The sequence below is a fragment of the Thamnophis elegans genome, chromosome 1 (genome assembly GCF_009769535.1).
Source record: "Thamnophis elegans isolate rThaEle1 chromosome 1, rThaEle1.pri, whole genome shotgun sequence".
NCBI lineage: Eukaryota > Metazoa > Chordata > Lepidosauria > Squamata > Colubridae > Thamnophis > Thamnophis elegans.
In genome coordinates this window covers 165,472,672-165,497,327 of record NC_045541.1, presented here as the reverse complement: position 1 = coordinate 165,497,327, position 24,656 = coordinate 165,472,672, and the positions used below count along the sequence as shown (strand labels likewise).

The window sequence follows — 24,656 nt, the reverse complement described above, 5'->3', positions numbered from 1 at the left end:
GGCTGCAGCCAACATGCCTGCTTTGGCTGGGTGTTCCACTTTGGCTGGCTTTCGGAATTGATCTTGCTCCAGGGAAACACTCAATAGCCAGAATTCTTTGGCTGCCTTTTCTTAACAATGAGACTGCTCTGTATCTTCGCATCCTGAGCTGTGCTCTGTTTTGCTTTCCCCTGAGTATGGAGTGGATTTGGAAGATATGCCAGGTTCCAAAAGACCTAAGGAAAATGTGGTCTATTGTTTCAGAAGGCATTTCCGTCAGCAGTGATGCTGGAATTCAGTCTTTGTTCCATGCCACCCTTTGAATCAAAGCCCCCTTCCTCAAATCCATGTCCTCCAGATATGTCAAACTACACCACCAATCACAGCAATAACACTTAGACTTATATACCACTTCACAGTTCTTTACAGCCTCTCTTAAGAGGTTTAGTCAGCTTATTGCCCCCAACAATCTGGGTCCTCATTTTACCCACCTTGGAAGGATGGAAGGCTGAGTCAACCTTGAGCTGGTCATGCCAACCAGATCAGCTTTTCTTTCAGAAAAGTCACTTGGGTAGGAAGGGGAAGAGGGTGTTAGCAAACCTTTATATGGCTGCAGTTGCCCCCTTTCTCTTTCCAGGTGGGAGAGGAGGCATGTGTTGCTGTGAAGTCCACTTGCCCGTGTAATTTCACACTCCACTACGAAGTTGTATCACGGGGGAACATTGTTCTTTCAGGACTGCTGCCTCGAAACAAGACTCGGGAGGGGAACAAAAGAACCGCCACCGGTGCATCTTCTGGTAAGAACGTCTACATTACTTAACTTCTCAGCCATGACTGTGTGTTTGAGGCAGGGTTATAAAGGGGTAGCTTTCTGCCTTGAGTGGCCAGTCAGTAGCTCCTCTGGGTGGAATGAACAATCCGCTCACCCTGCCTCCTGAAAACTCAAGGTTTTAATCAACATATGTGTATTTTCCACCCTATTTCTTGTTTAGATTTTACCAGCTCTTCTGCTCCAGAACTGAATACCTGCATGACTTCTGTCTGTTTCTCAGTCACTCCAAACATGGCTCCCCTGGGCCGTCTTCTTGCATACTATGTGCGGGAGAATGGAGAAGGGGTTGCAGATAATCTGCAGTTTGCCGTCAAGCCTTTCTTTGAGAATCAGGTATCCAGTATAGAATGACTAGTCGTGCACCTGGGTTGTTTGGCAAAGGATCCTGGGTGATGGTGGTTCTTCCCTTTCTTCTCTTCCTCCTCCTCTTAATGTTCAATGCCAGGTTTCGGTGGCATTTTCAGCAAATGAGACCAGGCCGGGTGACTCCGTATCTGTTACAGTGCGAGCTGCAAAAGGAAGTTGTGTTTGTTTGGCCACAGTGGACAAAAGCATTTACCTCTTCAAGCCGGGCTTCCAGCTGACAGCTGACCAGGTGAACAGCATCCTCTTGGGAGTGGGAATGCTTTGGTACTATCAAACTACTGAGTCCAAGAGGGAAGTGAGGACATTTTAGAAAGAATGTAAACATAACTCCAGTATTGTTGTTGTTGTTAGTCATGAAGTTGTGTTCGACCCATCGCAACCCCATTCACAATGTTCCTCCAGACTTCCTGTACTCTACCATCCCCCAGAGTCCATTTAAGCTCACACCGACTGCTTCAGTGACTCCATCCAGCCACCTTATTCTCTGTTGTCCCTTTTGCCCCCAGTTGTTCCCAGCATTAGGCTATTTTCCAGTGAATCCTTCCTTCTCATTAGGTGGCCAGAGTATTTGAGCTCCAGTATAAGGCTGGGCAAACATAGGATAGCCTGAAGCCTTACTTCAATTTTTTGGAGGAACTAAGGCCATAGTAGCTTGGACATATCATTTCATCTGGATAGGAGTGAGATTGTTTTCCTAGATATTTTAGGAGCATTTGGAAAGCTTTTTATAAGCATTAAGAAGTTGGCAGGAAACTGTTATTTCAGTTCTCAGATTGGGTCAGAAGCGGCTTATAGGGAGCAGAAAAGGGCTTCAAGTTGCCCATAGCTTTAATAGATTGGACCAAGGTAAATAAATGTTTTCTTATACAGGTAGCCAATGCCTCTCTGAAAGTTACAGTACAAGCAAAATCATGGATAGACACCTTTTTGCACCATCATTCCTTACAAAACCATATTCGTTGCTTTAAAATTATGATCATTGCCGCCTTTTATGCCAGTGTAGATTAATTACCTGTTGTGTGAAGAAACATTTGTTATGATCTCTTTTAAAACTCTGATTACTTAAGATACACTGGAAGATTGTACCATACATATTATAATTTGAAGACCTTGCAGTTATTTTTCACACATCAGAGTTGGATTTTGTTGATCACTTCTGGAAAGCAGAACCTTTCAGTATTCCAGCAAGATACTTATTAGTCCCTGACATGCTCATGGACAAATCTTATGTTAACTCATTGTGCAGATCTTCCAGGAACTTGCAGATTATGATGTATCTGATGCTTTTGGAACTTCAAAAGAAGAAGGGCACTTCTGGTGGCCAGGCTCAACACTACACAAGCGTCGGCGTCGTTCTTCTATCTTTCCCTGGCACTGGGACGTTGCCAAAGATGCCCGCTGTGCATTTACGGTGAGGTCTTCCTTTCTTGCATAAGTGTGGCATCTGCGTGGGGCCTTTTGTGGTAGTTGTAAAATTGCCAGCAGACAGAGAGCATAGTCAAGCAGGACAACTTAACAGATAACAGATTCAATCCACTTTAGCACACTGCATGGAGCAAACTCAATCTTGTCTTGCTTTTCCTACCATAGGAACTCACCAATCTATAACAATCCCTTTCTCTGGAATTACCATTTTTTTATTCAGTGACATTTAATGGGTGATGATGCAGACGTTATATAATAAATTGCATATCATATTTTTGCACCATCATAAATGATGCAAAAATAAAAAAAAATCACACCCACACTGTACTAAATCTGGAGTAACAAATTTACAAAATGTCACATTAAGAGCTTACATGACTTTAATTAAATATTCACTGTTTGGGAGCTTATTGTTTATCTGTTGATCTTGGCTGTATGATTTGTGATTAATTATCCCCTTAATTGTTTAACTTAAATTGCTCAAGCATTACTTTCTCTTTCCAAGAAAAGGAGCTTTCTTTTCTGGTTTTCTCCCATTCTTTTGTCTGTTTTCAATAGAGGGTGTTATTTGGCAAATAAAAAGAATGAAACATCTAATTAAAGTTGTTTCTCAACATTTCTGTTACTCTTAAACATAAATTAACACTGCATAGTTTTGGAAGGCTCTCTAAGGGAAATTACAATAATGGGAAATTCAGCACTAACTTAGCATAGAATAAGAGGTAAACAATTCAGTACTTCTTAACTTCTTATTATGGTGAGTGAACTATAGAAGGTTCTCAGGCAGAACACTGGATGGTGTAGTGCTATAAGGAATGCTATTTTAATCAGTGTAATTATGAGGAAACAATTCTCAGTACTAAAGAATTCTAGGGTAGAAATAACATCTTGCCTGCAGTGAACCCTGCAACCTTAAAGAAACAGAAATATTCCAATTATAGGGAATATTTATATAACAGAAAAATGTTGCCTTTTAGCTGGTTAGGGTAGGTTTTTCAATAAACGATATATTTGGGCAGGGGCTCGTATAGTAATTAGTGTTAGGGAGTTCCTGATACTCTGGCAGGAAGCACAGTGGAGTTAAAATAGTGCAAAGAAAATAGAATCAGTTAGATTTCATATGAGAATTTGACAACCTTGGAAAAGAGCTGGAAGCCTTTTTGAAGAACATTGCTGATACATTCAGGTGTTTTTTTTTGAGGGGCAGGGATAGGGCACCCAGAACTCGGCAACCATTCTTTGCATCGGTTGCTAGTTCTTTTCATGCTTAGAAGCCATTCCACAGGCTGTATCCTTCCACAATTGAAAACTCAAATATGTTCCGAAAATGCCTCCAGTCTAGTTCCATCAACTTTGTATCCTTATGATGGAGAAACTTTCCCCTCCCCTGTTCTGAGAACTCTGAATTTGTGGCTGTTAAGAAGGCTTTCCTTTGGTGAGGAAGGAGGTGGCGTGAGAGGTTAATTTCTCAGTACATCTTGTGCTTAGATTCTTTGAGAAGGAGGCCTTGGCATTCAGAGCAAAATGCTGCTCTCCGCTTTCTCTAAACAGGCCACTTTCCCCAAAGAGGTTCTGTCAACTGAGATAGCATAGGTGAAAATGTTATTGGCTCCTACGTGCTTGGCAGAAGGGACACAGCCTCTTCTGTTCCCAGTGTGAAATGATTTCATTTTGATCAGGGGAAAAGAGAAAACGACTATTAACAAACAAGTCAGATCTTTTTAAACAAGGTGGGGGGAGAGAGAGAGAAAGAGAGAGAGAGAATTTTCAGTCAAAAATAAACTGGCGGCCTCTGAGAGAGCCATAGGAGAAGCATTCCTTCTAAAGAAGGAAGACTGGCTTGTCTGCTTTTGGAGGAAAAAGAAAACCGATTCCCCAGTAAGGATGAGTTTTTCTATTCTCTTCCTTTTAGTAACCAGTTTTTACCCAAGGAAGTATTCAAAGGAAGTGAATTCCTATCAGACAAAAATATTGATATATGTTGTATATCAGAACTGCAAATATCAGGATGATTGCTAGATAGAATTGTGTTAGTAAGATATCTCCCTGCTTCCATCTAATGATTACCAGGATTTTTGCAGACCAAGTATGCCACTCTTAGAGAAGTACATCTCCTAACCAAACCTAACTCATAACCAAAATAGGATAATATCTCAGGGTGGTTTGGAGATTTCTTTTCAGGCTCAGAATTAATACAAAAATTCCTAATGAAAAGAAGACTTATTTAATGTTTGGGAAGCTACTATATCATAAATTATATGCTATTGGTGGGGAAGGCAGCATTTTTCTGTTGGCAACTCAGGATACGTAGCTTAGCCTGAAATGCCATTTGTAATCTGGTTTAAGGAATGCAGTCTCAGCTGAAGAGGGTCTGCAGTCTGTCCAGAAGAAGGAAAATTTCCCACTCGTCTCCTGGAAATGGAGGAGATTCTCACAATCCATTTTATTTTATTTTTGCTTGCCATTCCCTGGAAATTCCACTTAGACAATCTGAAAACTCTGAAGCCAATTTTTCTCAAAGCACCTGATCTCTCTGGGGAAGAGCAGATGGGGAGATCACTGCAGTGTCTAAATATTTGCCCCGTAACGGCCATTTGTGCTGGCCAGTGTCAGCTTCTGCTTTGCTGTTGCTTCAGCTGCCATGAAACGGGGAGGGGGGGGCGTGTATGTGGGAGGGATTTAATTGATGTGCTGGAGGAATGTTCTAGGATGTACCAGTCGTTGGGATTACGCATGCGTATGTGTTTCCCGCCTGCATCAACGGCCTACACATTCCATCTTCGGCCTGTCTTTTTGAAGTTATCTCACACCTGACATTTGAAGGACTTATGATTGGACTGGAGCTTTGATCCTAAGGGGGGGGAACGGGTTTTCCTATATATCAATTGCTTTCGCGCCATATTATTCAGATCTTGCTTCACTACTGCTCGCTTACCATTTATAATTAGTAAAAGTACTTTGGATTTCCAACCCATGGAGTCTCTTAGTCTTCTTTCCTAATTATGGAGTGGAGTGGGGCGTGACAAGAAGCAAGATCTGAATATATCCCTTTCCAGGAGATTTACGTCTACCGAGAAGGGAAAGAATGTCTTCTCCGACCAGAGAGGAGGAGGGCGCAGCTGGAGGGGATTCCAGTGAACTAGGACCTCCCGACCTTTCTTTACACCAGCCCAGCCCGTCTGACCGACCTTTGCACGAAGATTTATTTCAACTGCAAATTTCCAGTCAGCCTGAACCTTCCCCCCCACCCCGTTGGTCAATTTCAGCGGGGCAAAGAGAGATAGAGACAAGCTGGAATGCTGGGCTCACCCAAAGACCACCTCCACAAACTTCGCTGGAGCCAGGTGCTGTGAGAAAACTTCAGGCGAGTGAAGTCCCTGACTATTGGAGCCAAAGGTACTGTGGGGAAAGCAGAGGGGACCCATTTTGGGTTCGTCAAGACTTTGCACCTCGTGAAGAGACAGTTCTGGTGGCCTTCTTTAAAAAAGGACATTGAACTTTATGTGGCCAGTTGCCCAGTTTGCGCTGCCGCCAAAAAGCCGCCGGGGAAACCGCAGGGACTTCTACAGTCTGTCGCCCGCCCGGTTGCACCTTGGAAGGAGATTTCTATGGACTTTATTGTTGAGCTCCCCGAGAGCCAGGGGCACACCGTCATCTGGGTGGTCACTGATTTGTTTTCCAAGCAAGTTCATTTCGTGCCTTGCCACAAAATTCCTTCCGCCAAGGCGTTGGCTAAATTATTTCTTTCCCACATCTACCGGTTACATGGGGTTCCCGACCGTATTATCTCCGATCGTGGAGTCCAATTCACATCTAAATTTTGGAAGGAGTTCCTCGCACGCATTGGTTCCGCCCAAGGCCTTAGCTCCGCCTACCATCCTCAGACTAATGGCGGCTGTGAACGTACTAATTCCGTCCTTGAACAATATTTACGTTGTTTTATCAATTATCAACAGGACGATTGGGTTGACTTGTTACCACATGCTGAAGTGGCCTATAACAATTCGGTTCACTCCAGTACGGGCTTCACCCCTTTCCGGGTCGTTTACGGCCAGGATTTTGTTCCTATTCCCGAACTGCCTACGGCCCAGCCTCAGGTTCCTTCCGTTGCAGACTGGAGTGAACGTCTCAGTCGCCTTTGGCCCCTGACTCTTTCCACCTTGGACGCTGCCCATAAGGCTCATAAGAAGCAGGCTGATAAGAAACGCTCTCAGCCCTATGAGTACCACGTTGGAGATTTAGTGTATTTGTCCACGAAATTCTTGCATACTACACAAAAATCGAAGAAATTGGGTCCCAAGTATGTTGGCCCTTTCCCAATTGTGAAAGTTATCAATCCTGTTTCTGTTCGTTTGCAATTGCCCAAGCATCTCAACCGTATCCACCCAGTGTTCCACATTAACCTCATCAAACCAGTTCGGGTGTCCAACCTAAGGCCCACAGATGACCCTCCGCCTGCTCCGTTACTTGTGGATGGGGAACATCATTTTGAAATTCGTGACATTCTTGATTCCCGTCGGCACCGTAATCGCATCCAATACCTTGTGGCTTGGAAACATTTTCCCCCCTCCCACACGGAATGGGTTGATAAGTCCCACGTTCGTGCGCCCCGCTTACTCCAGAAATTTTATGCTTCTTATCCCGACAAGCCTTGACTTCTCTCCCCTCCCTTTTTCATTTGTTTTGTTATTTGTCTGTTTTGTTTGTTTTTTCTTCCAGGCCTGACAGCCTTTTTCCGGGGGACGGCCGGATGTCAGCTTCTGCTTTGCTGTTGCTTCAGCTGCCATGAAACGGGGAGGGGGGGGCGTGTATGTGGGAGGGATTTAATTGATGTGCTGGAGGAATGTTCTAGGATGTACCAGTCGTTGGGATTACGCATGCGTATGTGTTTCCCGCCTGCATCAACGGCCTACACATTCCATCTTCGGCCTGTCTTTTTGAAGTTATCTCACACCTGACATTTGAAGGACTTATGATTGGACTGGAGCTTTGATCCTAAGGGGGGGGAACGGGTTTTCCTATATATCAATTGCTTTTGCGCCATATTATTCAGATCTTGCTTCACTACTGCTCGCTTACCATTTATAATTAGTAAAGGTACTTTGGATTTCCAACCCATGGAGTCTCTTAGTCTTCTTTCCTAATTATGGAGTGGAGTGGGGCGTGACAGCCAGTTTGACCCAATTTCCCTGTGTTTTAATGATCTTTCCTTCCATGGATATTTGGAGGTGGGGGTTGGGGAATTGCTCTTTAATGGGACAGATTGAATCAGTTTTTAACAGACATGGACTTTTTGTTGTTGTTTCCTGTTGCCTAGGAAACCGGTTTGGTTGTAATGACTGATCTCGTCAGCTTAAACCATAGACAGCATAGCAGTCTGTATACCGAGGAGGTTGTGCCTGCCTTCCAACCTCACACCGGGATGCTGGTGGCTTCTATACCTTCCAAAGCTCAGCCCAGGTAGAACAAATGCTCCTTTTGTTGATAATCTGTTTGTCCCAAAGACGTGTTGTGCCGCCTTCCAACTTGGGGTTGTTGTGTGGAAGATGGCCTTGCTTGGCTCTGTGGAATAATGATTTAGGAGCCAGTTTGGCCTATCTGCTACTTGGATGAGCCAAAGTTGATTGCCAATGGGAAGTAACAAACAGCTACAATCCCAACGACGTAACCCAAGTGGCATTGTTGTTCTGGGCATGGTGGCAGACACCTGCTCTTTTGCTCAGCAGGCAGTAAGGGTTGATAAGAAGAGGCCAGATGGCACTCGTGATGGAATCAATGTGTATGCATGCATGTGTGGTAGCTGATAATGGAGCTCTGTTTTGGCCCCTTTGACTGGGAATGGAAATGTTTAATCACACAGCTTTGTGTTCCATGGGAGATCTGGAGGCGTTTGTTTCTTGCTTCCTGCCAACTGGTTGTGGGAGTCTGAGACTGGCATGAGAAGCAAGGAATGAGGTGCTTGCTAGGTTAGGGCTTCCTTTAGCTGGCCTCTCCTGGGAAGGCACCTCCATTTATTCTAATAAATTGTTTTTTGTTGGAAAGAATTCTCTATGCAATGATAAAAAGTCTCTACATCATCAATAACATTGATAAATGAAGTAAAACAGAAACAATACATAGCATAGTATAGTGATATTATAAGAACAAAAATAAAACAAACACTTAGATTCAAAGCCACAGATGCCTGGTAGAAAAGGAAATATTACGAACTGGTGCCAGGAAGACATTAATACAGGCAGCAGGTAGGTTTCTCTGGAAAGAACAATCCTATGTTAGGCCCATAACTCTTCTATATGGCCACTTGGCCAACTGGATTGGGAGGAATACTGTATGTATGTATGTATGTATGTATGTATGTATGTATGTATGTATGTATGTATGAATGACTTTCTTGTTTTTTTCCTTGAAAACATTTCACTTCTCATCCAAGAAACTTTTCCAGTTCAGTCCTGAAATAAATCAATAAACTCCAGTTGTCTTTTGGAAGTGCACCTGTGGGACAACCATGACCTGGATATTTGAGAATCTCCATAGACATCTAGCCTCCAGATGTTGAGAAATTTAAATACTAGCATGAGTATGACAATTGATTGGTAAGCCCTGAAACTGATCAAGGGCCTAAATCAAATGATTGTATTGTCATGAGACGTAGGGTTTGATGGAGCTTCTGCTTTTGAAGGGGAATAATGCTCAGTTCTCTCAGCATGCACAAATCTATTGCCTTCCACAGAGCAGACAAGAAGAAAAGAACATTCTTCCCAGAGACTTGGCTCTGGCAGTGCTTCAATGTCAGGTAATTTCTCCGCAATGTGGAGCCATTTTCTATTGTCTGTAGGGACCTGTCCTGCCTTGTGAATGAGGCACAATTTTGTTTTTCTGTCTGTGAGGAACATAGCGATAGCACATACTTATATACCGCTTCACAGTGCTTTATAGACCTGTCCTGCCTTGTGAATGAGGAACAATTTTGTTTTTCTGTCTGTGAGGAACATAGCAATAGCACATACTTATATACCGCTTCACAGTGCTTTATAACCTTCCCTAAGCAGTTTGCAGAGTCAGCATATTGCCCCTAAAAATCTGGGTCATTTTACCGACCTCGGAAGGATGGAAGGCTGAACCAACCATCAGCTGGTCAGGATCGAACTCGTGGAGTTGAGCAGAGTCAGCATGCAGTACCGCATTCTAACTACTGCGCCACCACCATGGAGATATTGAGATTTGTTAGATGAGAAAAAAAATAGGAAAGATTCCTTTGGACTGGGAATAAGGGTTAGAAATATAAATGTGCCTCTTTATTTTATAAGCAAGTGTAAAGTAATGCATGATGAAGAGGAATTAAAAACATATAATAATTGTACAAATCTGTTGATAACGTCAAAGGCTTGTAATCTAAAAACATGGGTGATGACGAATAGCTTGATGAAACCAATAGGAAGATGCTGTAAAATTAGTAAATACTAATTTCCATAGAGTTTCCATAGAGTGTCACAGGGAATATTATTTCTTTTATTATTTTGATCTTTGTAGGTATAGAATATCTCTTCCAAGGACTTTATGGCTGCTCTACTAAGTATTAATCTGTGGTATATTTCTTGACTGCTTGTTCCTTTACTCTTGATAGTTGATCCTAAAAAGTAGAAGCTATCCACTATTTCTATGTTCATTTAATTTATAAGACTAGTTGTTCAACTGGTTGTGTATAATGTGGACTTCCTTAAATTTAATTTTAGTCTCATTTTTACACCATGCTCCTACTTTTATTACTAAATCTTTTGTATTTTTAGCAGCAGAGCAGTGTCATCAGCATAACACAGTGATATTTTTTCCCTCCTGTTTTAAAACATTTCTCATCTTTTTCCAATTCAGTTTCCATTCATATATATTTAGCATACATATTGAATAAATCAAAGGAACGCATACAGCCTTGTTGCACTCTTTACCATTTTGGAGTCGATCAGCTTCACTATGTTTGGCCCATACTGTGGCATGATCTATATATAAGTTTCACATGAGGGTAATGAGATATTCTAGGATTCCCATTTTTGTGAGCACATTTCCACAGCTGGACATGATTGAAAGAGAAAGCAAAAAGCTTCTATGGGTATCAGAGATTGTCTCTTAGAAAGTCTTGGGCCTTGTTAGAGGAGCCAAATAGCTGTGTCTATGTTTGCATTCAGACACCTGCTTTGGCAGAGAATGAATGCCATGTGGTATGCAAAAATTCTTGTTACTGGTTAAAATCCTAGTTGAGAGAATAGTGCCATGGCTAATGGTTTCATTAAGTGGTTTGGAGTGCAACTGGAAACTACTTTTAACTGACAAGGATCTGTCTTTGCCAATTCATTCTTGTGGGAAAGTATAGCCAATTTTCTTCCTCTCTATCCTCTTTTTGTTGTCATCTGATCAATAGAGGCCATTCTTTTGTAATTTAAGCCTTTTTTTAAAAATTCACCGACTTACATTTAAAGCATAGTAAGACAAGGAACAGCATAGCAGATACAATGATAACACATCTAATGTTCATTTTCTTTACCTTTCTTTATCTGGGGAATATTCTGATGATTCCTTAAGCTAGCAAAGATAATTCTACGTCTAAAAATCACCTGGAAGGATCTTGATTTGGTTAGTACACTGCAACTTTTTAAAAACCTTTCTTCTATCTATAAAAGGGACATAGTGGCTCAGTGGCTAAGACGTTAAGCTTGTCAGTTAGAAGGGTCGGCAATTTGGCAATTCGAATCCCTAGTGCCGCGTAATGGAGTGAGCTTCCGTTACTTGTCCCAGCTTCTGCCAACCTAGCAGTTCGAAAGTATGTAAAAATGCAAGTAGGAAAATAGGAACCACCTTTGGTGGGAAGGTAACAGCGTTCTGTGTGCCTTCGGCATTTAGTCATGGTGGCAACATGACTACGGAGACGTCTTCAGACAGCGCTGGCTCTTTGGCTTTGAAACGGAGACGAGCACCGCCCCCTAGAGTTGGGAACAACTAGCACATATGTGGGAGGGGAACCTTTACCTATCTATTAAAATTCTTTTGTCTTTGCAGGACTGCTGGCAGTCATATTGTTGTTGCCGTTTTGCAAATAACTATCTGGTGCTACATGGATACTGGCTTTTCATTTAGCACTTATCTTGCTCTTAAATGCTTGCCAGATTTGGAAATCCACTACCATAGAAAAAGACATTAATTTGTTAGAAGTACACCTTGCATACACAAGACCCCAGGTTTAACATATTTTAAAGGATCTAATTTTTTTCTGACATCATGGGTCAGAGTGGATGATAAACCATGATTTGGTAGCTAAGATACCATAGCTTGAGCTGTGGTAACGCAGTAGTTAGAATGCAGTACTGCAAGCTACTTCTGCTAACTCCCGGCTGACTGCAATTTGGCAGTTTGAATCTTTACTATTTTTTTTACTATTTTATTAAGCATTTATAGGCCGCCCTTTTCCCTGAGGGGACTCAGGGCAGCTTACAATAATATCTCACCAGGTTCAAGGTTGACTCTGCCTTCCATCCTTCCAAGGTGGATAAAATGAGGATCCAGATTGTTGGGGGTAATAAGCTGACTCTGTAAACCGTGTAGAGAGTCTGTAAAGCACTACAAAGTGGTATATAAGTCTAAATGCTATTGCTATTACACATTGTATGAAGCCTTTAACCATGGTTTATAAATTATAGTGACTGGGTTCATGCAAGACTGCGATGTAGTATTTATAGAAGTTGGAGAAGGACTCAGAAAACCTGATTCAAGAACATGTTCAACTATAGAACCTCATTGGTTGACTGGAGCAATCACTGAGCCTCACCAGACAAGGAAACATTCTAGTTAAATGCTGGGATTCTCCTTTGCATGATATGATATTCACAGCAAGTTATAGCTTGCTTGTTGTAAAAAGGAAAGGAAACTTGGTATCCAGATAATCCTGAAGAAAGATATGGGTAGATGACAAGCATCTTTTTTCTATCTGCCATTGCTGTCTTTGAAAAAAAGGAGAAAACATCACTTTCCCTTGGCTATGATTTTGGGATGGACCTGGAACAAATGAACAGGGGAAGAGAGTGAAAGGATAAAATAAGGAGAGTGCAAGATACAAAAAGTCTCCCATGTATGGCTGCTGCCAAAGTATAGAATGTTGCCTGGATATGGGAAATTTGCAGAGAATATCCTGCACACCACAGTTGACTCTGCAAGGAATAGATGCAGGCTTGCATATGTGTAGAAGTCGCACCATGACTCCTAGTGGAGCCTTGTGGTGGCAATGTGGCAGTGGTGGGATTCAAATAATTTAACAACCGGTTCTCTGCCCTAATAATTTCGTCCAACAACCAGTTCACCAAACTGCTCAGAAAGTTAGCAACCGGTTCTCCCGAAATGGTGTGAACTGGCTGAATCCCACCACTGCAATGTGGCTAAAGGAGAGTTGGGACAATGTGACAACAAGCTGTCCACACATGACTTGCAGATTCCCTCACTGTTTCATGCAGCATAGGAAGCTGCACATGTGGACAACATCCTGTGCTAGATCTGTTTGAAATACTGTATTTTTCAAAGTATAAGACGCACCTTCCCCCCCCCAAAACAGAGAGGGAAAATCTGGGTGCGTCTTATATACTGAATACAGCATTTTTAGTCTACCGAAACCCCACCCCCTTTGCAAAAATGGATGTGCAGAGGCTTTGAGAGGCTTGCAAAGTGCTTCTGGGGGCTGGGGAGGGCAAATATGAGCAAAATATGGGCTATTTTTGCTCGTTTTCCCCCCCTCGGCCCTCAGAAGCACTCTACAAGCCTCCCAAAGCCTCTGCATGCCCCCCTTTTATGCAAAAAAGGACCTTTTTTGCTCGCCCCCCCCCCAGTCCCTAGGAGCACTCTACAAGCCTCCCAAAGATCTGCATGTGCTTTTTTTTTTTTTTGCAAAACATGAGGCGTGCAGAGGGTTTGGGAGGCCTGCAGAGTGCAAAAACTTTTTTTTTAATTTACCTCTTCAAAAATCATGGTGTGTCTTATACTCTGGTATGTCTTATAGTCGGAAAAACACGGTACATAGAGAGAAAGGTTAAACGGAGGGCACATTTGGCTCAATGTCAGATTTACACAGAGCTTACTATCTCCATCCAACTTTTCTAGGATAATGAAAGGAAAGGGGCCATGCTTATTGTGCTCAGAATATTTGATGTATTTCTTTTGATATCCTTTGATGTATCTTCCTCTGGTGCCTGTTCCCAATGACTCTTCTTTTCTCCTCCCTTCCCCATTTTTTAAAACAGTGATGCTTCAGGAGAAGCTCAGCTACGTGTTGACGTTCCGGACTCCATCACCACATGGGTGATGGAGGCTGTTGGGCTCTCTGAGAGAGGGCTAGGCTTGGCGAGACAGACTGAACTCAAGACCTTCAAGCCGTTCTTCATTGAGTTCACCCTGCCGTACCACATAATCCGCGGGGAGCAGGCAAAGATTCCTCTGACAGTCCATAATTACTTACCCATGTGTTTGGAGGTGAGATTACTGATTGACTGATTTAAAAGACTTATAAACCTTCAGGCATCTTATATGCTAAACTCTGCCTGGATCACACCAACAATAATAAAAAAACCAATAAAAACCAGCATGTAAAAAACAACTCCAAATGCCTTCAACCAATAGTCCCCAGGACATAAACATCACAATCACTGGGCTCCAACCTTATCCTATCCCAGTGATTTGGGGGTGGGGGTGGTGTACCTGTTCCTAAGGCCTTCTGGAAGATTAGAAGGGTTGAAGTCTGCCAGAACTCATGGGTGGTGTTGCACAGGCAGGCACTGCTACTTGCCAGGCCCTGCCGGATAACATTCTTTAAGAGAAGGGACTGGAGCACAGCCACTCCATCTGACCTTATAGAGTGGGCAGATATTCTCAGGAGGGACTGTCACACAGATAATCTGGCCCCATGCCAGCACCTTGAATTGCACCTGAAAGGAAACGGCCAGTGCAGCTCCCCCAGCAGTGGTGCAACATGAACAAGCTAAGGGGTGCTGGAATCTGCACACACCATTTTGTATTCTGGACCAGTTGTGATTTCATCATGGTCTTCAAGTCATCCCCATGTAGATTGCATAGCAGTAATTCAGTTGTGAAGTCACCAAGTGCTAAGTGACTGAGCTAAGTTTCCCAGATCAGGAATGTGTGCAAATGACCTTGAACCTCCCAAATTGTGTACCAGCTCCACTAAGAAAAAACTATTCCATCAAGAGTAGGGGGGGAAAAATCTAAACCTACTCCATTCAGAGTGTCACAGCTTCCAGGTGGCATCAACTGCCCAAATCAGGATGTAGATGTACTATATAACTGGGCATCATCTACACATTGATGACACTGTACCCATTCTGCCAAATAATCTCGCCTAGTGGTCTAATGTAGATGTTAAAGAGAGACACAAGCCCCTTTACGAGAAGGACCTAGGTTTCGACCTCTTCCCCTGTGACTAGTACTGACCTCAACTGGTCATGGGGGAAGGAGGAGAACATTGCCCTCTATCCCAATCCCCAAACCTGGCCCAGAAGGATACCATTGCTCAATATGTTTTTTATGTTTTCTGGGGAATCCATGCAGAAAGCTATAAATCTATGATTGAGGAACTACAGTGGCTGTTTCCCATAATATCCTAAACCAAAGCAACCCATCCTGTTACATTACTGTATGCCATAATAAGTGTTGCTTGGATCAGACTCTGAATATACAGATAGTATCCAGTAAGTGAAGAACCTGCTAACTGTTAGATAGCTCAGATGTTTAAAAAAAAACAAGAGTAAATCATTTTAAAAAACCAGAAAGATTTCAAATGACATGTTTTAATAATACAATTCACCATTATTAAGACAACTTTAAGAATAACACAGTTCACACAATCCACTTTACTTAGAAGAAAAAATATATTACCAGGGATAGTAATTCAATCTTTTCAATCTTTTCTATCACTGACCTCTTCCCTACAATTCAAGGCACTAAAAAGATAATCTTAGCTGGTGCTAAACTTATGTGATCTGCTATTACTACTCCAACATTCTTTAGTGTGTCCCTGATGACTAGCTGGACAGATCCATCGTAATAATTGTTCATTCCTTACAATCACACAGGTTTATGTGAAAATCTCAGTCGCCAAAGGCATCAAGTTTGTGGGACATCCTGGAAAACAACACTTGACAAGGAAAAAATGCGTAGCCCCTGGCAAAGCCAAGCCCACATCTATTGTGCTATCTTTTGGTGAACTGGGGCAGAACAACATTACAGGTAGTACATTTGATATTCCTTTCAAAAAAATTAAAAGATGTTACAAATGGTTGCCTCCACTTGATGGATTTTGCCTATCTACAAAAGATATAGATTCTATATTATGGACTATCTTTAGACCCTACATCTATAGACATATAGACACCTATAGAATCTATATTCTCCATAGAGAAAACTCTAGACATTTTAAAATAAAAGGGGGAAACATCTTATCCACAATCTGCTTCAGGGAAAGAGTGTTACATTGGTCCTGAATGTAATCACTTTTTAGTACATTCTCAGCTGAAGGGATAGAAACCTTTTGTGCAAAAATCCACAACCTATTTTTGCCAATAGCATATCAAGAATTTTAGGTCCTCTCACAAATAACTGCCTTGCAGGAAACTGCCTGCAAAACTTCTTCACAGTGTTTTCTACCGTCTCGATGTCCCCTTTGTCATTGTTTTTTAAAAGATGAGCATACTAGCCATGCATTGCACTATAACCCCCTGCCCATCAAGAAAAGCTGTGAGCCCATAGAAACATTTTGGAATGAATGCCATTTTGAAGGCAGGCATTGCATCTTGAAAAATAGCAGTTTCCTATTTATTTATTCATTTTGAACTAAATAATCTGGAAAAGGCAGAGAATACACCATCTGACAAAAATATCTGGCCACGTTAGATTCTGCTGAGTTCCAGTTGAGGACCAAGCTATTGAGAATTCATATTTCTTTGTGTTGTCTTTAGCAAAAGCCTTTGCTTATAGCGGAAGCAGCTGCTGCCAAGACAACATTCAACTCACAAAAAATGGCAAACATTCGGAGGATGCCCACATAGACAAGAGGACTCCTGTTGGTGTCGACTATGTACGGAGGAGCGTTATTATTGAGGTAAGCAAGCAAATAGTCCTTTCAGAGAAATAATTTCAGCTGGGAAGATGGAGAAATGACCATTATATTCAAGATGCAGAAGCTAGAAGAGATGCTAGTGTTTTCTGAGTAGATGGATAGTAGGATGTAAGATTTGGGATTTAAAAATCAAGACCCACAGATCTCCACATGAGTGTGCCTGGCATGTTATAAAGAAATTCTTCTACTAATGTTTCTTCTTTCTGAGGTGGGCTGGTATTTCTAGAGAAAGGAGAACTATTTCCAAAGGTTCCCCAATTGCAAAATTCTGCTTCCAAGAATAGTTATATGAACTCAGTGTTTCTCTTAGGCATCAAACCAACTTTGTCAAACTGTAATCATCATTCATTTTTGTGTCATTGACTGATTTCTTAAAATCTTTATGTCGATACACTAGATTTGTATTTTTGCTTTATTTTATTGTGGGTTGGGCATTCAGTAGACTAAATTTGAAGTTTTTCTTGAGATACTTTTGTTAAAAAGAAAGCCATTGAATTTTGGTGCAGGTCTCTGGAAAATAAATGCCATTTTTTTTGCAGCCAGAGGGACTGAGCAGAGAATATACCTACAGTGTTTTCTTCTGTCCTAACGGTAAGAGAATTTCAGTAGCAGTTTCAGGAGCTGCATTTCAGCAAAATTTCAGCCCCAGTTTCTCTCCCTAGGCTTACTGTCAAGCACAGCTGGATGCATTTAACAATTATGTCCTGACAACATTTCTCTTCCTTCCCCCCAGTGTCCCATTGAGGAAGTAGCCTTTTATGCCTTTAGCTGTTCAAGTTAAATAATTTTGTTATCCCTCTTATCCCAAGAAAACATTGTATGAATAAACTACAATGTCTCTCTAACAATCTCCCGGTGGCAGTTAGAGACTGCTGTGAGTGCGCCCTCTCTTCCAGTCACTGAGTGTTGCTTTCTGCCATTTTGGCTTGAGTTGAAGGGAGACATCTGATGCCCCATAGGGATCTGCTTGGGTAATGTCTAATTAATGTCTAACCGTACTTTGCAAAGCACCATTTGTACATCATGCAGACCCTTACGTTCATGACTGAAGCACTCTTCTCAACATTCACTAGACTTCTTTTTTGTGTATAGGTGTTTAATGGTCAGATGATAGACCTGTGGAGAGAGTGGTAGCTAAGGAGGTTGAATTGTGAAAAGACCCAGGTTCTGATAGCTAGGTACTGTGGATTCTTTTACACAAGTGAAAAGTGAGGGCAAAGGGAAGGTGAGATCACCTAAAATTCTTCGAAACCCCATAGCCAGGCTTTCTACAAAAATGCTAAATCCATGTCTCAAAATAATTTGGATGACAAGACGAGTGGCACAGAAGTGGTCATGGAAGAAATCTTGACCTAACACCCCTCCTCTGGGTTATTTTGGGACATGTTTATGATCTTCCAGAAGACACTCCACTCTCGTTCAGAAATAGTGTGAGTAGCAGGTCACTGGCATAGATAGCGTTCACATAGGCAATGTTGCTTGGGCAGCATGGAAGTTAGCTAAGGCCTCTGCCTCAAGTAGTTATTTACAGTTACCCAAGCTACCCCTTACAAGCTATAAAGATGGTGGCTAGTGGTTGGTTTTCTCCCTTGTACGTGATACTAGGTGAGAGGAAAAACCCAGCCTAGGGATTTTACCAGTTGCTATTTTTAAATTGCCCCAGATTAAACTGTAAGGACAGTACAGTGGTATCTTGGTACACAACTGCTTTGAAAGTCATCAAATTTGGTACTCAGTGAATTTTGATGTGAAAATTTTGTCCTGGTTACTCATCATTTATTTTGCACTTAATGCACAACCTAGAACTTGTTGCTGTCAGCTACCTTGTGACTCACTACTTATTCCTTATGGGGAAATTTTGTTCGGTATTCATCATTTTTGGTATTCATCCCACCTCCTGGAACCAATTAACGATGAATACCGAGTACTGGTACCACTGAACCACTTCCCTCCAGCATCATTCTTGACACTGATGAAAGCTCAGTGGTTGGGACAGAACAACTGAAGGGATCTTAGGGTAACATGCACTCCAAAGGCTATAAAATAAGAAGCCAATGCTCCTTAAGAAATGTGATTCTAAAAATGCAGACTTTTTGTTGACATGATCTCTGGCCACTATATCTTCTGTGTTCTCCGGGAAAACATTATTTAAAGGAGTTTCATTGCAATTAATCTCCAATTAAAACATATAGCTAGCTTACGTTCTTGCTGAGGGATGAGAAAGGATGTACCCCAGGAAACCCTGACTTGAGCATATAGAATTTGGATTATTTGCTGTGGCCTTTTTGCTCTAAAACTATTTTACATAAGGGGAGATTGGTTTAAAAGAGGCCCATGAAGATGTGTCTTTGGAGGTGCATTGCTGTGAATGAGACTGAACACTGACAGTGTTTTTGGTTTATTTTTGACTAGAGAAAATTCACATTTCCACTCCTAATAAGTATGAGTACCAGTATGTGCAGAAACCTGCCCACATGATGCGCTTTGATGTTGCCATCAAGGCCCACAATAATGCCCACATCGCTTTGTCCTCTGCCCCCCATGACATGGCGGAGATGACTGAAATTGTTATTGGTGGGCACCAGAACTCCAAAACTTGGATCTCTACTAGCAAGATGGGTGAGCCGGTGGTCAGCACAGAGACAATAGGCATCCTTTCGTGGGACGAATTTCGAAGTTTTTGGATCACCTGGGCCCATGGAGTCATCCAGGTGGGTTTTTTCTTCTTCTTCTCATTATCTCTTTATTAATTGGGAAATGCTTTCGGTAGACCTCCTTAAGCAGCTCATGATAATATGCATCTCCTGCCTGGATGTTGGTGTGTTATTTTTCTCTGTGCAGGTGGGCCACGGCTCCTTCACTCTCAATGAGTCCATCATTGTGACTTGGTCCACCTCCAAGCAGCCGGAGGTGAAGTATATCGGCTTCTCCACAGGTTGGGGTTCTGCAGGCGAATTCAAAATCTGGAGGAAAGAGGAGACGGATGAGAATCACAACGAAGCATTCACACTGGGCGTTCCTCACAATGTGATTCCAGGCTCAGAGAGAGCTACTGCCTCTGTTATTGGTACGAACACTGGGAACAATTAAAGTCAGTTCTGTTGTGACAGACTCATGGCAGGGGTTCATACTGTGTCGGCATAACAGTAAGCTATCTGTATTGGAGCAAAGAAGGAATTATTCAATGCCTCAATTGGCATCTCTCAAGCAGAGCACAAAAATTAAATTCTTGTCTACTTATTTCCCTAGAACTAGATTGTGAGATGCATTTATTCTGGATTGGGTCACTTCATTTTTAGTTTTCTTTAATAACAATCGTGGCATTTTGGAATTTGTGGCTCATTCCACAATACATTCCAGTGCAGAAGATTGTTTGCAACTATGCACCCTAACTAGGTGAGGAGGCATCAGCCGGAACAGCTGATACATAATACAGTACTATGCTGTCTTGGAACACAGAGGCTCCATTTAGCTAGAATGACTAATGTATGTAAAGATATCCAATCTTTTTATCAAAATAATCTAAGATTACACTGACCAGGGAAGAGAATCTTCCCTTCAGGGCCCTTCTTTGTTTCTGGGAAATGTAATGTGGCAAGCACTATTTGGCTACATGCCGTAGGATACTTTTGGCATAAGTTAATTCAGTTTTAGTCTAGAATGTTTTCCACTTGTGGACTCTGCTCTGTTTTCTGCTCGCTCCCATCTGGGAGAATAAGAACAGACCTTAGCAGACAGGTTTTTCTGGCTGATACAATGCTTTTCTTTTGGTACCAGGAGACGTGATGGGACCAACGCTGAACAACCTGGATAACCTCCTTCAGTTGCCCTTTGGTTGCGGAGAGCAGAATATGATTCATTTTGCTCCCAACATCTTTGTCCTCAAGTATCTCCAGAAGACCAAACAACTTAGCCCCGAGGTAGAGAGCGAAGCCACCGATTACCTGGTGCAAGGTACTGAGCCTTGAAAGGCTACAGGGATATTTTCTAAGAGGAGATTCAGGAAGCAATTGCTTCTGGCCCCAACATGCAAAAAGTTTCACTTCGGTAAATAAAGTTTGACCTATACGTTCAGTTTCTATGTACTGTTTTATGGGTTCTTTCCAGGATACCAGCGCCAACTGACCTACAAGAGGCAAGATGGTTCCTACAGTGCCTTTGGGGAAAGGGATTCCTCAGGGAGCATGTGGTATGTTGCAAATTATTGCATAGGAAGATAACATTATGTTTGTCCCACGGTGTTCAGAGTAGTTGCACGTGCGATATTGGTCCCCCCCTGCAGTTGATGCTGGCATGGAGTTCTGCAGCTAAATCAAAACATTTCTGGCTTAGTTGAAATATAGAAGAAAATACTGAGATAACAATTCTATGAGCCATGGTGGTGCAGTGGTTAGAATGCAGTGCTGACTGCAATTCGGCAGTTCGATTCTCACCAGGTTCAAGGTTGACTCAGCCCTCCATCCTTCCGAGGTTGGTAAAATGAGGACCCAGATTGTTGGGGGCAATAGGCTGACTATGTCAACCACTTAGGGCTATAAGTCACTGTGAAGCGGTATATAAGTGCTATTGCTATTGCACAGACACTAGGCCCACAGATTGGGTGCTTTCTCATTGGCAGGAAAGTTTGCCTCTGTTGCTCCTTTTCCATTCACATCATGTCCCTGCATTTCATTGTGCTTCTTTGGAATTGTTCTCTACTCTACCACATTCACCATGGGTGTGGGTTTTTAAGTACAAAAACAAATGCAGCAAAGCAGGGACAAACGTGATAGGGGAAGACCAACCTGAAAGGCCCATTTTATAACTTTCTCATTAATAAGCTGGAAGAATGCTTGTCAACTCCCACAGAAACTGCAGTGGGGAGGATACTTATGGGGCAGAATGAAAATGTTCCTCAGGGTTGGGAGTGTGAAGTCAGTGGCTGGGTGGATACAACCTCACACAGTAGTAAGTAGCCAAGTATGGTGGCAATCATCCTCAGGCACTTTATGATCTTTGTATTTCCAGGCTAACAGCCTTTGTTCTGAAATCTTTTGCTCAATCCCGGGAATTCATTTTCATTGACCCCAAAGAACTTTTAGCCACCAAGGATTGGATCATCCAGCATCAGAAGGAAGATGGCTCATTTCCAGCCATGGGCAGGATACTCAATAAGGACATCCAGGTACCACAAGGGGTGGGTGCAGGGGTGGGTTTCTCGCCCGGTTCCAAACGGTTCGGTTGGAACGGGGCCGGCGTCGTCGTCGTGCACGTGCGCAATGCGCGTGTGCACGCATGCGGTGCACGCATGCGTACTAGCGTCTGTGCGATGCTCCAGCTGATCCTGGAGGATCGCGCAGGCGCTGTATGCGTCCTGTGCATGCGTGGAAGCGCAGAACTCGTCAAAACCGGGTAAGGAGTGCGGGCGGGCAGGTGCGACCTTCGCTGTTCCCGGAAGTTACTTACTTCCGGGTTCGCCGACCAACCGGTTCGCAGGGACCGCCGTGAACCGGTTGAAACCCACCCCTGGGTGGGTGGGTCTTTTCTTGCAAATGTTTGATTGACAAAACTAAGCCACATCATCAGTGGTAGTAAAGAATGGGGTTTGCTCTCTCAGCTTATATTCTAGGGGCTTGCCCTGTGCTGGTTTTAGAGGTTCTTTGGTTGGGCTGTTTACTGTTTACTTGTTTGGCAGGTCCTTGATAGGAGTGTTGTCTCCTTAATGGTTGATGTTAATCTTGGAGTTAATCTATGCTCATCTGGGTGCTGATTGCTGGTGGGGAGGAGTTTTGGACTTTTTGTTCCCTTTTTTGGCTGGTTTATTGTTTCTTTTGCATAGTATTTACATAATATTTATATCTATGTGCCTATTGATGGTTAATTTTTCAGAAATTCCCTAGTGTTTTTGGTCTTGGCTCCCTCTAGGATGATCACAGTTTCCCATTTGAAACTATGGTTAAGTCTGTTCATATCTTGTGAAATTAAACAGTTTTCATCCTGTCTTCTAAGTGCTAGTTGGTATTCATGGACGCATTCTGCCAGTTTTCTGTCTGTTTATCCTACGTAACCATTACACTGAATGTTGTAGATGATTCCAGTTTTTTCTTCTGGGGTTACTGGGTCTTTTGCTTTTTGTAGGATCACAATATTTACAAAAAGCAGAAGGACTTCTAGAAGACAAAGAAACATACATCCCAGTAAACACTAACACAATACAAAAACTTAGACAACTGAATCAAGAGACTTCTCAGTGACCTCACTAAGAAAGGCCAAATTACCAAAGAGAAAGAGTGGTGGATGAGAAGCAGCAGTCCCATCCTCCCACACTTCTACGGTTTTAAAATGTTTACTAGTTTCACCTGTTCAGTTGAAAAAGCCTCATGTTTCCTGCTATTGCTATATCAATCACACTTGCTATCTTGACTAAGGATAGGTTTCATCTATTTTTCTAATTCTCAGCAATAGAGTCTATCGGGATGAAAGTTCTAAGATTTCTCTTCAGTCTTTGATCCATAAATTAAATAATTTTTCCCAACTAGGGAATTGTTACTTATTATACATTCTCTAAAAATATGGTCATTCCTAAAAAATTCCCATTCAGAGAGGCAAAGAGATGCTGTTCCAATAATTTCGTCATGCATTTTCTGTTCAGAATCTCTTATGAAATGTTGAAAATGTGAAAAGAGGCGATTGGATTCAAGTGCAGATCTTTTATTCATAAAAGTTTCTTAGTCTAATCCTTTTATTTCTTTTTATTCCAGGGTGGAATTCATGGGAAGATTTCTGTAACGGCATATGTAGTAGCAGCTTTGCTGGAAACAGGGGTGACTTCTGAGGTAAAAGATAAATGTGTCCAAGACATTCCACATTTTGCCCAGTATTTATGAATGACAGCTGATCAGAGTCTAAAAACCAAAGAGCCAATAACCAACCAATTTCTCTCCTTAAGGCTTAAAGAATGGGAGCTGGAACACACCCACTCAAGTTGACCTGAGTACATAGGTTAGAAACATGGAGACAGGTGGACTCTCAAATAACTAGGTCCTATGCCATGGAGAGCTTTATAGGTGATAACCAGCATCTTGAAATACCCTTGAAAGTCATCTGGCAACCAGTGCAGCATACTGATGATGGTTTACTGATGATACATGTAGAAGTCAAAAGTATTGCCTTGCACCATGAGATGAGTAGCGTATAAATTTAATAAAAAATAATAAACAAACAAATAAAAATAAATAAAAGCAGAGACAGTTAAGCGCAATGGCATTCCACAAATGAAGGATTATAGGCATGACCTCTCACCCCCTGTCAACATCAGCTAGAAACAATCATTGAAGAAGAAGGCAACACATTGCTCCCACCCCTAACCCCCAAAATTGATCCAGAAGATTACCAGGGTCAAAGTATCAAAGATTGCTGAGAAGATCAAGCAGCATTAAGATGGATTCAACACCTGAATCCTGGCTTCTCAATAGTTCATTGACAAACATGACCGTAGCTGTGTCTGCATTGAATCCCAAACTAAAACCCAACCAAAATGGGTTTAGGCAAACTACTTCCTTCAGAGTTCTTTGGAGCTGAAACCCAACCACCCACTGCACCTCCTTTCCCAGAAAATGGAGGTTGAAGACTAGAAAACACTTTCCTGGATGGTTTGTCCTAGTGATGTTCTCTTAGGAAGCAGGCCTTCTGTGGAATGTTTGCTCTCTGCCAACCAGGTTAAAATAGCAGGTTTATTTCAAAACAGGAGGAAGCCAGAGAAGGCTAGGCTGCATTAACAGAGGGATAGAATCAAGATCACATGAAATATTAAAACCACTTTATAATGCCTTGGCAAGACCGCACTTGGAATATTGCATCCAGTTTTGGTCACCATGATATAAAAAAGTGTTGAGATTCTAGAAAGAGTGCAGA

General features: G+C 42.2%; 1 protein-coding gene across 1 annotated transcript in view; it reads left to right on the top strand.

Annotated features, from left to right (window-relative positions):
- The window catches only part of CPAMD8 (C3 and PZP like alpha-2-macroglobulin domain containing 8), a 70,929-nt gene that overhangs the window by 23,980 nt on the left and 22,293 nt on the right, over positions 1-24,656 (top strand). Inside the window, exons 14-29 of the mRNA XM_032238149.1 lie at positions 617-776; positions 972-1,144; positions 1,257-1,406; positions 2,424-2,588; positions 7,920-8,062; positions 9,333-9,395; positions 13,876-14,104; positions 15,721-15,874; positions 16,603-16,745; positions 17,303-17,354; positions 19,176-19,474; positions 19,605-19,830; positions 20,541-20,717; positions 20,871-20,952; positions 21,771-21,927; positions 23,504-23,578. Of these exons, the coding sequence (XP_032094040.1) occupies positions 617-776; positions 972-1,144; positions 1,257-1,406; positions 2,424-2,588; positions 7,920-8,062; positions 9,333-9,395; positions 13,876-14,104; positions 15,721-15,874; positions 16,603-16,745; positions 17,303-17,354; positions 19,176-19,474; positions 19,605-19,830; positions 20,541-20,717; positions 20,871-20,952; positions 21,771-21,927; positions 23,504-23,578 (2,448 nt within the window). The remainder of the gene's footprint in view (positions 1-616; positions 777-971; positions 1,145-1,256; positions 1,407-2,423; positions 2,589-7,919; positions 8,063-9,332; positions 9,396-13,875; positions 14,105-15,720; positions 15,875-16,602; positions 16,746-17,302; positions 17,355-19,175; positions 19,475-19,604; positions 19,831-20,540; positions 20,718-20,870; positions 20,953-21,770; positions 21,928-23,503; positions 23,579-24,656) is intronic.